Below are 19,009 nucleotides of genomic sequence, written 5' to 3'. Positions count from 1 at the left end.
CTCGGTAATAATAAAAGAAATGAACAAGAGAGCAGTCTTTCGGAAAAGAAAGTTAAATTATTTGAATTTTTACAGAATTATACATTAAATTATGAATTTCATAAAGGTGACAGATAAATAAAACAGAGATACTTATTAAATCACATATATTAAACGAAGAGATTTATTATATATGTCAAACAGAGAGATTTGTTTATGATAATTACAATATGATAATTATTTATACTATTATTACTTTTAACGACGTAACATGACGTAATAATGCAGCAATAATGACGAGTTAATATTTCTCGCGTACATTTGTACGCTTACGTACCTTTTGCGTGATATACTATAGTCTAGGGAGAGATAATTTCGATAACTTGGCCATTAACATCTAATTGAAAGGATGCGAATTGGCGGAAGGCAGAAAATTGCGCAAACGAGAAGAGATTCGATTACCGGCGATCCCAGCGATATCGTATCGAAACCGACGAAATGCGCTTAATATACTTAGGATCGTTTGTTCCACTGCTCCGACTAGCGATCCGAATCAGTCTCATCACGGCTTATTCCCGTCCGGAAAATGGTCGAAAATTGCTTTTTCGCATGCACATTCACCCGACAAACGTCAGTTGATATTCTATTATTTCGCTCCTGTGTTTCCAATTATGTCGTACAAAAAAATAGTTTTTTTTTTTTTCCTATTGAATTATGTTTACATCGCACATAATTAATTTAACTTATGTTTATCGTAATAAAGAATAATTAAATGAGAAATTATGCTTTTATAGGCAGGTTTTCAAAATTATACGTTTTGTGCATGAGTTGCGGATTGCGTGAATTTATGTTAATAATTTAAACTAAAATTTATTTAGTAAAAATTAATTTAAATAGTATAACATAATTAAAATATTGTAAATGAATTTATTCAAAATCAATTATATTGCCAAAGAATATCACAAAAAATATTTCTTTTTTCCTTTTTTTTTTTTTGATTATTCAGAAAACATATATATATGTGTGTGCGTGTGCGTGTGTGTGTGTGTGTGTGTGTGTGTGTTGTGTACTTTAATATATATACATGTATGCGAACGGTCGGTTATGACAGAAATAGACGGTCGGTTGCGCGAGAGTCATAAAATTTTTATAAAGGAACCCCGTTCGTCTTCGCGTATTCCATGATGTATCGGAATCTCGAGGCTGAAAGGAACAAACATTTTTCTCAGTGTTTTTGAACAGCATGGCAGGCTCTTTTTTATGGTCAGCCACCAAGATAGTCTGTTCCCACTCATAGTCGACGAGATTCCGGTAAGTGCACTAAGAAACAGACGTTCTATCGCGGCCAACATTCAGCTGGAATCGTCTTTTGACGACTTTTGCTTCCAGAATGCGATATATTGCAGCACTATTTCAGAACTTTAAGATCATTGCGCGTGATTTAACGTATCGAACGTGAGAAATATTTTAAAAACTTATTTTGAGAAAAACAATCTTTTCTAGTTACAATTAGCTTAATTTTTCTATTAGTTAAATAATTCAAAATAAAAATTACTTACAATTTTATGTTCTGCGTATTCTAATATATATATTGATATATATTCTTTTCGTGTGCATGTTTTATATATTTAATTCTTCAAATTTATTTTCTGCATTACGCGATTAAATTATAAATTGAATTCTATTCTGAATTTTGTCACGAATTAAAAGTAAATTTTACATACAAAAGAGAGAAAAGCAAATCAAGTGACTAAACATTCTAAATAATATTTAAAGAATTTTTCTGTCAAATAAATTGTTCCGCATAGTTTTTTAACTCTTCATTGTGGATTAAAATTGATTGCAAATTTAAAAAAAATATTTTTCGTTAAAAATAAATATTATTGATTTTAAAATATGTTGTATAATTTAGTAAAGATTAAAAATTATAATTAAAGAACTTTCTGTCAACAAATCCATTAAAATGTTTTTTGTTATAATTTTTAAAATAATCCGTACAATAAAATTTATAACACACGCATATTTTATTTAATCAATCTTCAAAATCGATAATCCGCTCTTAATTTCTACCTTGATATGTGTACAGTAATTTTTTTCAAGCCTTAACAAATCTAATACGATACTCTGTTAATGTTTGTCGACGTAAAAACCAGTGGATGGGAAATGCGCGTGAAAGTGGAACGAAAATGATTTAATCAACCGCGCGCGTAAATCGTCAATTGATAGTATCGGTAGCCAATGAATTATCTTGCCCTCGCACAATAAATTACTCTGAATTATTGACAATCATGGAATTGTATTTAAAAGGATACATTGCTCTATATTCACTACCATTTATTGTTATAATCCAAAGAATCCAAGTGATAAAAGTTTCTTATTCGCAGTACTTAAACTGATTAAATTGTATAAAAAAGATATGTGGTTCAACAAAATACTTGTAAAATCAAAGAATTTTGTTAAACAATTTATATTAATATTTGTAAAATCGAGAAAATTGAAAATCAATTGTTAGTTTTGAGAGATTCTCTTCCTTTGAATGAAATAGTTTTTTTTTATCAGATAATACTATATATACTATGTATCTATAAAAAGAAGAATCTATAAAAGCAATTATGTGATTTATATATATATATATATATATTATATATATATAAATCACATAATTGCTTTTATAGATGTATATATATATAGAATAACGGAGTTACATAATAAAATACTTATAATCAAAAATTTTTTTAAGTAATAAGTTATAAAAAATGTATGTATCAGTGGTTTGTAAAGAGTTTGGTCAGCCGGATGATATTGCACACGATAACTTTATATTTTTAATTTTTTGTTTAATTCAATATTTCTGTGTGTTAGAGCAATGCTCTAAAATATTTTATAACATATATTTTATTAAAATTTTTTATTTCTTTGCTTTTTTATTCTCTCTCTCTCTCTCTCTCTCTCTCTCTCTCTCTCTCTCTCTCTCTCTCTTATAGTATAATATTTTAATTTACTATCATATATAATTTATTACATTAACATAAGAATAATATTGTGTTATTAATTTAAAAAACTTAATTCATTATACTTACTTATTTCTTGTACGAAAGGCTATTGTAAATATGCGTTGTACAAAAAGGTCTTTGTATATCCGAGATAATTTCTCGATGTATTGTCTGACAGTGAGTGTGCGCGTTTTCAATCTCTTTTCAACACTATTATCGATACGACGTCGCTTAAAGTGTTTCCAATTCGCTCGTAACACATGCCATATCATTATCACGCAATTTTCCTTTAACAGAAATGTCGCCGCGAGCATTACGTTCTCTCACGGATAACACGAATAATGATTACATTTACACGTGAATTTGTGGGATACGCGAATGGTGCTTCGCGAATTTGCGTGCCTCGAAGCCATCGATGTAGCACGGAAACGGAGAGTAGGCGTTTGCCTGAAATATTAATTCACGACGATCACATGGGAAGTAATATGTCTACTAAACTATTCGCCTTTCCTTTGATCCCATGTGGAAGCATAAAGTACGGTTGTATTCGCGCGAACGTTAGATATACTCCGGATGGAGATTGCGATTAATCTTTGAATATAAAGCCCCAATAAATCGTTGCTTAAAACGCACTGTCCTGCGAGCATGCGGTCTATAAAATTATTCGAATGACGTCAGTTGTTAAGCTGTAAAGTCTTACGCGAATATATTTGGCGCTAACGGAATAGAAAAATATGTCTATTCGCAAAAATATCTTAGGAAATAAGCTTTGTCGATTTCGTACAATTGCTGTAGCACACTTAAATCTATTTTTAAAAACCTCTTTCTTGAATTTTGATTGTTGAAAAAAATTAAATACGAATCTAATAATTTTCACATTTTTTTGAAACTGCGAGATAATTAGATTTATCCGGAATATATGAATTTTAAAAGAATCTTTATTTATTTTAATTATTTATTTATAATTTTCCAGGCTTTTATAAATATATTCAGTTTCTTTTAATTAAGAACTATTTATTAATTTAGACTACATATAACAATATAATAATATTAATAATAATAATAGGAAAAAGTTTATTTTATTATTTTATGTTGAATGCGTGAAATGTTCACACTGACATGACAGCTTTTCGGAGCTAACCGCGACGAATTCTTTTGCGTCGCCACACTTGAAGTGTTGCATTTATTTAAAAATGTCAACTCTTCTAAACTGTTGTTTGCAAAAACAACTTCATTTTTGTACATTGTTCGAGCATAGCTTACAACATGTAAACCGATACGCTTCCATTTGCGTTTATGCTTCACTGCTAAATCCACGTTTCCGTTATCCAAGATTAACTCATCGTCGTACAATGTTTTATGATTTATTGTTCTATGCATATTCGCGTTCTTTTTAATTTGTGGATTAATGTGGCATCATGATATAGCATTTACTGGTATATTATTGTTCCTTTTCATTTTCTTATTCTTCATTTGTTTATCGTGCCACTATTTCACTCACGTTACATTTATATGTATATAATTAATTATCTTTTCCTTTTATAGTTGACTTTTTTATAAATATTTTATTTATAGCTTTGATTCATAAGACAAAATTAAGAGATATTGAAAGAAAATCGTATCAACTTAACTCTCATTATTTATAAATGTCATAGTTTATTATTGACAAATAAGATCTCATTTTCTATAATTTTTGTCGCGATAAATTTTAAATACAAATAAGCGCGTCACCAATCTCATATTTCGCGTCGTCGAATGAATACTCTTTTGACATCCCGATGGACATTCCCGGAGAATAAACGCGCGCATTTATCACAATTGATATGCGACCGAGTGATTCGTTATTTATTTTTTTTTATACAAAACCTTGCCTGTTTTGTTGGAAATTCACTTGGCTCGTTGTTTTCATGTTTACGGCAATTTTACGAAAAAAAAACCATCAGCCGCGCGCGTTCTCGCTTGAGCCATTCGCCACGAAATGAATTTTTGCCACCATCTCTCACCGTTCACGAGTGGTCCATGAAAAATTGCCGGTTTGATGGATTGACGGACGAGTAAGTAAACGTAATATCAAACAACGGTCTACTCTTCTTCTTGGCGACAGCCTGTAAAAGGAAACTGCACAAGCATCGAAAGCTGTCACTCTAGACAGATTGTTCTTGCTTTAAGAAATATCGAGATAACTGACGGTTAAAATGACATAAGAATTAGGGCTATTTTCTCGCACAGTTTAGAGATATCTTTTTTATCGATGTAAAGAGGAATAATTCAAAGTAGTTATTTAATTTTCTGATTTACATATTTTTTCGGTGAAATATTGTAATATATGATAATTATCTAAAATAGACATTTTCTTATTTTACTATTAAAATTTCATTTGTGCAGTGTAGTTACACTGCCGTGTAATTTAGATTTTGCAAGTTTCCGCATTACATTAACAGACATTATCACATGTTAAGTTCATGCAAGTAAACTCGAGGTTTAGTTTAAAGTAAGCTCAAGGTAAGCTTAAAGTAAGGTAAAATTTCATCGCGCAGTAATTACGTCCTGTTGGTCCTTTTTATGAACGATATTTGATGAAAGATTAATGTGTGACACAGGATTAATCGAGGTCGTCGTTAACAAACTAAACAGAATATAGGAGCGCGAGAGCGAAATAGCTCAAGAGCGTTGAAACGCTTGAATGAATAATCGAAGCGTGGAGCGTGAACTGAATGAGGAAAAATGTGATTGTGCACAGTTTTTGATGCACCGCCTGTGAGATATACTCGATAGGGAGGTATCAAGAAATTTTCTGTTAAAATTCAACTTCCGACTATCGTGCGGAGATATTCAAACGCTTTAAAATATTTAAATATTAAAAATTTAGATTGTCGCTTTTTTTCTCTTTTCCTGTCTGTCACGAGTATAAAGGCTATAGTTTTTGAAAAGGCCAAATAACACAAATTTAGGAATCGAACATTTGATCTATTACATTTGCGTTTAAATGTAACTATGATTTATTTTACACGCGTTAACAGATTCTTAAACCTCATCGTTCGGGTTGATTGAAATGTCGACTGAAGAACTGATAGATATCTTTATTATTGAATCAGTCTAACATTGTGCGATTAATCCGACAAAAACGAAAGTTGGGCAATCAAAGTCGCAAATCGACGGACAAAGTTTTTGTTCGCGACGACCGCGTAGAGATCGTACCATTAAACGTTTTACTTCGCCCTTCGCCGGCAAGTTGGCCAGCCATTCGTTTCTACTAATGCATCGCAAGGCGAAGTTTTAATTCGACAAATACGACGACGATGGCGACGGACACCCGATGCATTACCTACTTAAAGACAATGGTGTGGCCGCAAGCGTTTTCCGACAATGTATTATCCCGTCGGGCGGAGATACTTTCCCTGATTCCCTTTAAATGGTGGCGGTGGCTTTGTTTTTAATGCGCGTGACCCAGTTGGCCCAACGCTCCACTTTACCCATTGCACGTTGCATCTACCTCCGATAGTTTAAAACGAATTTACGCGGCGTATTCGTGATGATCATCCTGGATGAATTATTCGAAGGGATCGAATGCGTCTGGGATGTAAGTCCCGTTTTTCTTACTTTACGTTACATATCGGGTGATTAATTATCGCGTTACAGTTAGCGACATAGTCATAAGCTAATAAGTTAATAAGAAAACTCGAGAAATATATAACGAACGTTCAATGTATATGAACAAGTTTAGCATTCAATTAGAACTTTCACGTAAATCATCCTTCGAAATTTACCGTCGGGCTTTTCGAAATTCAATATGCGACAACGCTACTGGTAAGGGCCGTTTACTAATTAGCGACATCTCAGACACGTTCGAAATATATGGCAGCAAGTTTGCATTATGCGAAACAGCATATGGTCTAATATTGGCATCTTTTAGCAGCGCAATCTTTACTTTGGAAATTATTTTACTACATCTTTTGCGAGTGAAATTTATTTTTAAATTACTCAGCGCGTGATGCGAGGTGTCGATATCGCGTTGTACAAAAAAAAAAAAAAGTAACAATTATTATACACGTTTTTTTTCCTCCGTCGAATTAAACTCCGTCGTTTAGTTAACTTGGAAAGATATATATGTATATCTCGAATTTATATATATAAAAATATATGTAATATCTTGGCTTTATTGCACGTCTCTTTTGGAATCGTAGATGTTAGAAAGGAAAGTAAGAAAAATGGCGATTTGCGTATGGAACACCTTATATGCGGAATATGCACGATAAAATTGCCTCTGCGGTATGCACGTGGAAATCTGTACGGACCTGGATGAAAAGTGGAACACGGGAGAATTGCGCCGTGACGGAGCGACAAAGCAGTTAAGTGATCGATCAGTCCTTAGGCGTGTGCACCATCTTTGCGATTGACCCCCCGCGAAGCCCTCCTCTTTCAGGCCGCCGTTATATGGTATATGTATATTACGTGGTGTCCGTGCTACATAATAACGTCGGATGCAGCGCATAAAGGCGCCGTCGACGCGACGGAGACCGATTATGACTGGGTGCATGCCCGACAAAACACACGCTGCGGCGTGTATATAAAAAGAGTTCACATACTCGACTTCGTTCATTGCAACCGACGATGCATCATGCGCTCATCTCACATCAGACTCACATGGTTTCGGTAAAAATGAGGTCACTGCAAATAATAAAATTTTATATACTCAATAGTTTTTAATTTTAAACTTTAACAGAAATTGCACCGTGACTAAAATTGGATAAAATCTAATATCTAATATTGAAAATTATAAAGTTATGAAAAATAACTGTGTTTAATTAAAAAAAAAAAAAAGAATTTTATTACAGTAGCATTTTTTTTTTACATAATCAAATAACTACGCGGAATCTGAAATCGAACGACGAAAATGCCTGACTTGTAGAATATTCTTTAGTATAGTTGTTGAAATATATGTTTGTTAATAACATTTTCAAAGTGCGACACAATCAAGGAACAAAAAATGTGTACAGTGTCGAGTTGTTTACAATTTAAACGAACAAACTAAAGAACAGTGAAGTACGTATATAGTGAAATGATTATATTTTGTCTTTTCTCCATTTACTTTTTATTGAGTGAAATTTTTTTTAATGAAAGTTTTCATTATCTCTCTGTCAGTGAACGCAAAGAGCGAAAATTAAATAGCGGAAATTCTCCTCATTCAACGAGTAAATAATTCATAGCGAGCAAATTCGCACTGTGAGAAAACATGCCGAGGCTCGCTCTAAAATAATTCAACGACATTGTTTTATCGATCAATTTGCAACTCACTTTGAGCGTAAGCCGTCTTTGTAACTGACCCGATGACCTGCAGTACATTATATGGCCGCACGTTGACGTTGGTACGGCATATAAACGCAACTATGTGATAGACGTTGTATACGATGGTGCGTTTATAAACTTTCTCACGCATGCACGCATACAATGCACGCCGTCCTCGCGAATAGATCGTACAAAATAATGAAAAACGTTACAACGACGATAACGTTGCCATGTGACTAACCCTTCACGCTTAACTAATTACCGTACATCATGACAACACGTTTATTGAAAAATAAATACAGAATAGTGATGCACATATATTCTCTTTCCCATTTTATTATAAACTTAAAAAAAAAATTTTTTTCTTTTAAAATAATACAATAACATTTATGGAATGGTATCATTTTAAAACAAAACGCATGTACGATAACTTGTTTATATAAAATAGATCATAAAAAATAATTACTAATGTTAATGCAAAATTTTTAAATCTATTTTACAATTGCCGGCATCATGTTTTTTTTTTACATTTTAAATTATTACAGATTTTATACTTTAATTTATTATAGTTACATTTTCTAAACAATGCAAAAATTTCTTAAAATACAATGAAAATACTAGTGTGTGTATCAAAATGAGTAAATATTCATAAAATTAGCAAAATATTACAAGTCTCGTAAAAATAAATATATTATTTTTTCATACTGTGATACTATTGCACGAGATAAATATTAATATGTATATTTTATGTTAAAGTTTAACAGAACAAAAATTAAATTATGACTTTATACGCTTTAAATCGCTTAAGTTGTATGTATATGGAAAAAGATAATAATGTTTTATTTTCTTCTTTTTTTCAATAATTTTATTATATTTTAAATTGCATATCGTGATGCAGTACTTTAAAGAGGTCTGCATTTTTAAATAAATTACCGTAAACTGGTTAATCGATTAACTCATGGTACATCGTGGCCGTATATTACTGTTCCGCGCCGATCCCGCAGTTTAGTATTATATTATGTGGTTACAACCGTGCAAGGGCAACTATGTGAAATATGTTTGAAACATAATCGATATGTGTGATTTCGATATATTAGCAGCGTAAAGCACATATGTGTATATATAGAATTTCTCTGGACAATAACCCGCGTCGACATTACATCCTTCATTAAAAGTTGGAAATTACACCAAAAATAAATAAAATGTCGTTACAATTACCATTACACAATTGGATGCATTTTTACAATCGCGGATATTGTTTAAATATGAAGTTGAATAATATTAACATAAGAATATATTTTCTTTATTAATCCAATTTTATTGATTAAAACCTTGTTATTGTATTATTTTATATTCATAATTTTATTAATTTTATTGACTTATGCATAAATGCTTCATATATATATACTTTTTTTTAAATTATTTGTTTTATTAATTTTTTATTTTATTAATTCTTTTTATTTTATTTTTTTTTATTTTTATATACCTTGATTTTTTGATACTTTTATATACTGTTTTTATGTATTATACTAATCGTGAAATAAATAAATATATATATATATATATATATATATTGTTTAAATTGCAATATAAAGATTTTGTACATATTACTTTGAAAAATGATAATTGAATATTTTATATTTACGTTTCTAGAATTTTATCAATGAAAAAAATATGCGAGTTGAATATGAGATATCCTCATTAAATTGCATCCAATAAATTCCAACATGCATGATAAATGTTATGTAAAATTATCGAAACATTTCATCGCTTAGCTCTTCATGTAGCAAGTATATTTTTTCTAAACAATTTTAAAATATGACGATGTTAAATAAACGATAATTAAACTCAATACGTATTTTCACGAATAAGCGGGATCGTTTTAGACATAATGCACAGTTGGAAAGCAAATGACTCGTAGATATAAAGTGATATTTTTCAATGTTTATGGATGGCATTTGCTAGGTGATCGAAGGAATTTTTTTACTGTCACAAAAACGTTTCGAAAAGTTGATGAATAATGGCAAAATTGACTGCCGCGTATAACCTGTTTCTATATTTTACATTTAATGTGACGTGAACACTAGATATCATAAATATGAATTCGAATGTATGCATAAGAATGTCACCAAAAATTGTTAATATTTTATGGAGAATATTATTAATATATTTTTACGTAATATTTAATTGAGGATTCAAAACAATTATATATTATTTATTATATAGATATAATTGCGTAATATTCCTGAGTTTTTTATTTTTGATATCTCTGATTTTTGCAAATATATAAAAACTATCACTTTTTATCTTAAAATAATATTCTGACCCAAGAATTTTTCAGAATGTAGAATGAACTTATAGAAAGACACACAAGTTACATTCAAATAATGCCAATCTTTAAAAAATATATGTCAGTTCTTATTTCAAAGATGCCTTATTTGAAATTCAGAGAAATATAAAGAAGATGTACGCGTATATGAATAGGGAAGTACAGTTTTTTTTTTTTTTTTTTTTTACATTACCTGTTATACATAAGAACATCAGGTTTCCATAGCCGATGCGGTGGGATTCTTAGATCTCGCACGCCTCCGTAGTCCGAGACGTTCCATCTCATATTCACGTCGTTCCATTCCTGTAATTGAATGAAAATTACGCACGATTATACGAAAATAAGAGATAGGGATGGTTAGCGAAAAGATGAATGCAAAAAGTGACAAGCATTCTAAATCTCAAATCAAGTAAATAAATACAAACGAACATAAAAAGGCATTAATTATTAATCTCTCTTTATTATTTTTACAATAATTTGTTATAAACTTTTATATAAAACAATGCTTTGTAAAATTTTTTATAAACTTTAATAAAATAATCTTTTGTAAAATTATCAATTAAAATTATCAACTAATACTAACTTAATGCTGATATTAGTGAATGCTGTTTGTTTGCTTGGTTTCAGTTTTAAATTTAAAAAAAATATAAAGTTTTAGAAAATACAAACGAGAAATATATTTTTTAAGATAATTGCAAATGTTACAGCTATAGTTTAACAGCTGTTTATAAGAAATATCTGACATGTCTTTTTATCGATTAGATACGGAAACAAATTGATTAGAGCATCTTTTGAGCAAAATTAATGTTTCATAAAATCAGTAAAAAATATAGACTTAACATATATATACAATATCAAAATCACGTTCAACTCACTCACTGCGTTCTTTTTAAAGTGATGTTGACATTATCGATTTTTCAAGCAGCAAGTGTCGACCTTCGCTTTTCGCGCAAATATTTTAGACTACATCGTATACGTCAAGTAAACACTACAGCATTTCAATTTAATTCTCGTCCGGGGAATTTACGAACGTGCAACTTTGCGAGGCAAGTTCTGTCCTTTTGCTTCTGTAATGTACAAAGCGCACCTTTGGGAAGCCACATTACGAGTCCGTAGTTCATGTGCAAACAAATTCAATAAATTACTTCCAGTATCTTTCGTCATTTGTTTGATTTCTTTGAGTAATTTTGACATATAGGTTTAATAAATAAAGGTGTGTTGGCTTTCGTTGCAGAGAGAGCAAGAATAAATTAGTTCATTAACGTTGAAAGCTTTTAACGAAATTTTTTATCATTATTTTTTATGATAGTAAAGTTCAATATCTGCTAATAATTTTTCGACATAAATTTTAGTTAGAATTTTAGCAGTTTAATACTACATACAATATTAGTCTATCAAAGTATGCTTCTGAAATTATGCAAAAGACTATCATAGCAAAGATAATACATTTAGTTGGACACTGAGTATTACGGTGCTACGTGCCCCCTAATACTCTCTTCCCGTAGTTTTCAAGAACATTTTCCAAACTTTCCTTGCGAGTTTTCATGACTCTTCCGAAGCGATTTAGAAACTTGGAAATATTTGTGGTTCAGGAACTCTTCACTTTGTATCTGTCCTTCCTTTCTTTGGCAGAGCAAAAATAAAATAGACAGAATCGATCCGGCCAATGTAATCGTAACAGATTGCACATGTATTTTTTATCGGATTCGTTCAAGAAGATTATTCCGGTCATGTGACAAAGTCGAAAAAATATAACAAAAAAACGATATAACAACGTATGTCGATTGTTTGAAATACTAATTAAATGTTGTCCCTTTGTCATTGATTTTTCAAACAATATTCCATCTATTTTTTTTATTTATCTTTATTTATATGAATATCCAAAAAATAAAGCAGAAGTATATTTTTCTTATTTAAACTCATTAGGCTTTTCATATTAAATCAATCCACACACATTAATATACTTCAACATATTAATATTGCTGCTATTTTATTGGTAATTTTTTATTTTTTATGTTGAAAGTTACATTTTCAAATTATATTAAACATACTTTTATACTAAATAGATCTTAAGGATTAATAAGATCTTATGGACTGTCTTAATAATTATAATTATAATGAGAAAAATATATAAGATTATAATTAAGAAGATAATTAAGAAGAATATAAAAAAAATTTGCTGAGATTTTCTAAAAGGTTTTTCAATAAAATAACAATTCTTATTTTTGATAATAAGTTCAAACTCTAATATATAGCAAGCTCAAATTCCGTCGTCTCGATTGTCGTACTCGCGCCGTTTAGTCACTGACCCTGATTGATTAGCTGTTGATGGAGTGCGCTACGAGATAATTAATAATAGCGCGCGTTATTCAGCGCCGCGTGGTGGTTTGTGGAGTCGCCGTGTCGTGTGTGGAAGTAATTATTATTGTATAATCATCTTGCACGTAGGCAGAAAGCACTCTGACGTTACTAATTGCCATAGTCCAACCCTTGATACAGAAAAGTCTTTTAGCTTTCTCTCATATACAAGAGCAATATATCATCTTTTCTTAATATATCATCCGATTAATCTACATCAAGATACATATTTATACATATAATGATATCTTTAACTTTTTGTATATTGTGATTTGTCGGTCTTATATAACAACTGATGTTTTTTTAAAATCAATTAAATATATAATATATGCATATTATATACATGTATACTTTAAAAATCTTTCGATGAGAAAAATTATTTAGCGTTTTAACTTTTATTTTTATTTGTGTGTTTGCCCGAAAACTCTTTAGAGTTCTAATTTTTGTTCAGCGAAAATTCTGTTCACATCACGTTCATGAAAAGCTTGCTCGCCATTATCGTTCTCTTTAGTCTCAGTATACTGTTACTTTTTGCGAAAGAAAAACTAATTGAGTGATTGGACGTAGCCATTGAAGGTAAATCTTTCTTTTACAAAAAGCCGTCTTGTTGATCGCAGGACAACAAAGCTTGTTCGCTTTTTCCCAGAGTTAAAAACGATTCGACCCTGCCTCGGCTGCGTCTTTTTACACGCGATATCGCACCTTATCGTCCCGTTCTATGAAAAGCGAGATTCCCGAACGCGAGCAATGATCCGTCCGTCTTCCACAGAGGAGACAAATACCGGCAATCTCCTTTCGCACGCTCACTTTACAAAACATCCTCCCCTGAAAAATACGCCCCTGTGATGTACGAGCCAATGAACCGGATGCAAAAGTAACCGGATGCACCGGATAACAGTCACGAGATCGGAGCGGAATGGAATTTCGTTGCGAAATGTCGTGCAATTTTGCGAGCCATGCGGATTCCGAGCGGGACAGCTTACGAGATAAATGCCATTTACAAGTTGTGCCTTTAGAAGCGCGACCTATTTTCTAAGACGGTAATCTTTATGGAAAAAGAGAATTCTGCAAAATTTATTTTTTCTAGATAAAAATGTTTATATTATCGTTACATTGTTCGTAATTTATTTACTTGTTATATCCTCATTATTTTCTTAAATTTTATTGTATTATATTTTAATCTCTTGATTCTTGCGATATATTAATTATTAATAAGAGAAGGATAATTCTACGCAGTAATTTTCGAGTAGAGCTCTAATTGTTTCATAAGAGAACTAATCGTTTGTGGCCGATTTGTGGCTGACCCGTTAAACCACGATTTCTAAAATAGGAGTGGCTCAGTAAAAGATGAGTGTAAAGCGGCGCGACGACGGTAACGACGGAAAACCATAAAACTTAACGGTATTGCAAGCACGTGTTTTCATCTTGCGATTCCGCTGTTTATGTTATTTCACGACCGGCAAATATAGAAGAAGTAGTATAACGGATAGAATTGTTATATATTAAGATAAAAAAAAATGAGTAGAAAGATACGAATATCGTTCGAAATTGTTTGTGCAATTATGCATAATTATATATAGCGAATGAATTAGCAATTCATACAATATTCGGTAATTTTTATAAAGAATCTTTTTCCCAAACTCTTTGAGTATTAGAAAATTTTTCTAATTAAATGCAATGTATAATTTTAATTTATTACAATTTAAAAACGTGATTTATTAAAAGTAACGTGTATATATCATATTTGTGCAAAAGTAATAATTATATACAATCTAAAATTTAGCATTTATATTTTAAATACTCTTTAATATTAAGTGCCTTCATATTTATTATATATAGGTATAAATAATTCAATAATATTTATATTTGAAAGAAAAGGATAACTATAAAATATATACATATATATATAGCGTCCTATGTTCTATACAAACATAATTTATGTTTCATTAAAGTCAAGAGAGAGAGAGAATATCTATCAAGCGTGCTTTCTCTGCATGATAATTATGCATCGAGCGAAAAGTAGGAACTCTCGTGTAGTTCAGTGATTTGCATGTCTAATCCAGTCTTAGTTAGCATAACTTCATGGAGAAAACGCAGCCTAATATTCCTGCGCGTACCATAATTCCTGCAACTGTATAATGTGGGATGTTCATAAACTTGAAATATATCCGTCATATAATTTGACATCAATTTCTATGTCACGATTGAAGAATTCATTATTTATCTCCTTGCTGTTATCTTAAATTATTAAAGCTGTTTAACATTGCTGCTATTATTATTGCTTCTATTATTATTGCAAATTTAATGTAAACAGATTTAAAAGCAACTCTCAATATTTTTCTTTTCTCACATTATAATTATAAATAATACCATAATCTTATAGCAACATAGAAATTATATTTGCCAATTTTATTTTGTCAATAACTTAATTACGCCATTATTATTTATGTGTATAAATAATTTATTTATTAATACAATCACTCAGAAAACAATATTAAAATATTGATTGTGTATTTATATACATACTGCTCTCTCTATGTCATAACATATTTCATTCGTAGAAAAATTTATTTTCTTTTTCACGGATTATATTATATCGGAGCGACTTTTGTCCTTACTCAGGAAACGCAAACATATAAATGCGTTTTATGAGTTTAAAGGAAATGTCTTTTATGAGTTCACATCCATTACCAGTCCATTTGCTCGAGACAGCCACACTCTGTCTTGGAAAGAGCGTTCCAGCGGGCGACGCTGTAAAAATCAAGTATAAAATACTAACGGCCATTCTTTCTATAACGACAATTACGTATCTGGAAGATGTATGCCGCCACCCGCGGAACGAAACACAACGAGACATTATCGCGCGAGACACTTCGCTGGAAGATCGAGACAAATGAGGAAGCTTAATCGAATCGCCAGCCAATCGCGAATTCCTTCCTTTAGGAATCCACGCTTTTTTTCCCAGCCGAACGATTTTCATGAAACGAAGAGCTAGGATGACGAGGGGACAAGACATTCATGTTTTAAATTCGCAAATCGGGAATTCGAATAATTTTGATTACCATCGCTACTCAGATTCCCGGAATCCCAATCGCCATTTTATCGCATAAAATCGGGAATTGAATAAGGGGATGCGGTAGTCATGAGAAGACCGATCTATGGCGCCACATCGTCGGCAATCTTCCTTTTCGCTTCCGCTTTCTCCTTGACAAAGTTGTCGATTAAAGTAACGAACGACCGACCGAAAAAGTAATAAACTTTTTCGTGAGACAAGATTATTCAATGAAACGTAACTCCCGCGAATTAAGATTGAGATGAAGTAGAAGAAGTTGAAGTTGAATATCGTCTCCTTTTTACAATCACCGCTTGTTCCTAAATTTGCAGTTACTTTTTTTTACAATAAATGTCAAGTAAACCTATTACATTTCGCAACTTTTCAAATTTTAACATTTGATATTATCTTAGAAATTAAACTGATCAAAATTCGCATCTTTGAAATTTCGACAAAACTTTTATTTTAAAAGTCGTTTTGCTTTAAAAATACTAAAAGGATTTTTTTTAAACAAAAATCACTCATAGAGCACTACACAAAGTCTACTTTTTCTGTCAGTTTCAAAAAATCTTATATAATATATAAGAAATATATATAATAAATATAATATATAAGAAAAGAGTTGAATAATCAGAGATATTTTATAAATACTATATATTATTAAGAGAATATTATTTGGTACTTTTATTAATGAGAAATATTGAATTTATATTTTAGACTATTAAGAGAACACTTCTAAGAGAATTATATAGACTATTGAGAATACAATTCTAGTATTTGAAACCGCTATTGTTTCGATTTATATTCGCAAGATGTTAATAGAGTTAATGACCGCATTGCTACTAGACTAGAAAGCTCTTAAAGTGTCTACGTGCATTGCAAACCAAAATACGACACTTTATTAGTATTAAAAACACGTACTTATACTACAAGAATACGTTTCGGAAAGATAACGAAATAATTTTCAGGAGATGCTTCAAAATTGCTATAAAAAATTACATTTAATATCAAATCAAATGTGTGTAAATAAATAAAATAAATATTGTCAAAAAATACATATAAATGAAAGAGAGTATACATTTTTACTTTTTTATATTACATAATATTTCATATATCACACACATGTTAAGAAATAAAATAATTTAGTGCCATATAAAGAGAAAATTAATATTTAAATATTAAAAAATTACAACAAAATGATTTTTCATAATTAACTTCAAAGTCAGCAAAATATAATCATTTTTTGATATAATTAATATAGAGACTCGAACTACTTGAATACTATTAATAAAATTTGGAACAGTGCTTAATATTATTGTTAGAATTTCAATTAAATTCTTTGCGATCATAAAATAATTATAAAATGCAATTTAGCGAATTTTATTTTACTAAATTAAAATAACGTCGCTTTCGGATATCTCGCTTTGTAATGTTCTTAAGAGGAAGACGGATCGTTGGCTTTTCAACTAATAGTAAGTCTTCATTCTCTTCATGAAAGACGCAATTACAGCGCCTTCTGAAGCTTATACAAAAGGTGAACAGCAAAGGATGATGGAAGAGAACGTTATGTTACGATACGATGTTGTCGCGATGCGTAAACTGCACTATATATAGTATGTGTTCGCCTCCTGGCACTTTTATCAAAAAGACTGCAACGAGCTCTTGTTGCATTGTAACTGACAGCGTTCTAGATCGGTAGCGAATAAGGCAATACAACGCATTTCGAAAAGATACATTAGTAGTAAGAGCTTGAAAAGAGAAGCTTCTTGAAGAAATGCAGTACCGACTTATATATATATATATATTCTTTACGGAAGTTCCATTTCAGTTCTTTATATATACATATATATATATATAATATATATATTTTTTTTAATTTGCTTGTATTGCACTCAGTCATACACTCCATATACATCCGGCAAAGCAATACGTCATAAGAATGTACAGAATAGAGAACATGCTGTTGATGTTGTATTGAACTAAATTATAAAAATTCTATATAATATATTTAAATATACTTTTCGCGCGAGATATATTTAAATGTGCATATTACACATATATTTAATCATCATCAAATACACATATAAATAACTTGAAGCTTGAAATTATAATTGTTAGATTCGATCAAGAAGGGTGCCAAGGACGAGAAGTATAAGAGGGTCGCTTTTATAGTATATATTTTTGCCACTGGTTGATAGTCGTCGTGGCCAATAACAATTTACCACGACACGACTATTTCGGCACGAGTTACCCCCAGGGAAACGGAGACTCTTTTATCCAATGCCCTACCTACTCATAGAGATCCCCTTCGGACGTGGATTTAATTTAACGAGACGCTGAAATTCAAGCTACGCTTGACAAACGAAGCGCCAAGTTCAGTCCTCCCTCGAGCACATAACCTCTTGCTGTACCGCAGTTCGACCTCAATTATCTTTCTAATGTTACCTCAATTCTATCTTCGGAGAAAAGAGGAAGAACAGAATATATTGCATATTCCGGGATCTAAGAATGATTGAGATACTTCACCGATTAGGTTACATCTAGAAATAAGAGCAGTGAGTTTATAAAAAAGTACGAGAGTATGTTGAGACATTATAATGTTACCATTATAATATTTAATAAATAAAATTCAATGTATGTTTTTCAAGTAATAACAAGTTTAAAAAATTGTGTTAAATATTACATAGTAATAAATTAAATTACTTTTACAAGTTACAATACATTAATTTAGAAAAATTTATCAGCGTTGTGGCATTATTTTTTTCTCTCTTATTATTTCTTCTCTTGTATTATTTTTATAATATTATACATATATAATGTAGTTATATGTACATTTACCTAGTATTATTTCTGATATTAATCTTAAAATTTTATTTAAATTAATTTTTAATTAGCTGTCTAATAAAGCTGTCTAATAGAGTTTGTTCACGGAAATAGTGCAAATATATTTTTTGTATTCTGCATTTGATATTTTTTTTATAAATACATAATTAAAGTAATTGCACTTTAATT

General features: G+C 30.7%; 1 protein-coding gene and 1 long non-coding RNA gene across 3 annotated transcripts in view; one reads left to right on the top strand and one right to left on the bottom strand.

The window, feature by feature from the left end:
* The window catches only part of LOC140672535 (nicotinic acetylcholine receptor alpha7 subunit), a 178,600-nt gene that overhangs the window by 27,969 nt on the left and 131,622 nt on the right, over positions 1-19,009 (bottom strand). For both annotated transcript variants that reach the window (XM_072904764.1, XM_072904765.1), the window contains one exon: positions 10,781-10,890. In XM_072904764.1, coding sequence (XP_072760865.1) covers positions 10,781-10,890 — 110 coding nt within the window. The remainder of the gene's footprint in view (positions 1-10,780; positions 10,891-19,009) is intronic.
* LOC140672538 (uncharacterized) overlaps positions 1-19,009 on the top strand; it is a 153,323-nt gene that overhangs the window by 6,577 nt on the left and 127,737 nt on the right. The gene's annotated exons all lie outside the window — the stretch shown is intronic.

The sequence above is a fragment of the Anoplolepis gracilipes genome, chromosome 13 (assembly GCF_047496725.1).
Source record: "Anoplolepis gracilipes chromosome 13, ASM4749672v1, whole genome shotgun sequence".
Lineage (NCBI taxonomy): Eukaryota > Metazoa > Arthropoda > Insecta > Hymenoptera > Formicidae > Anoplolepis > Anoplolepis gracilipes.
This window is presented reverse-complemented; position numbering and strand designations above follow the sequence as displayed.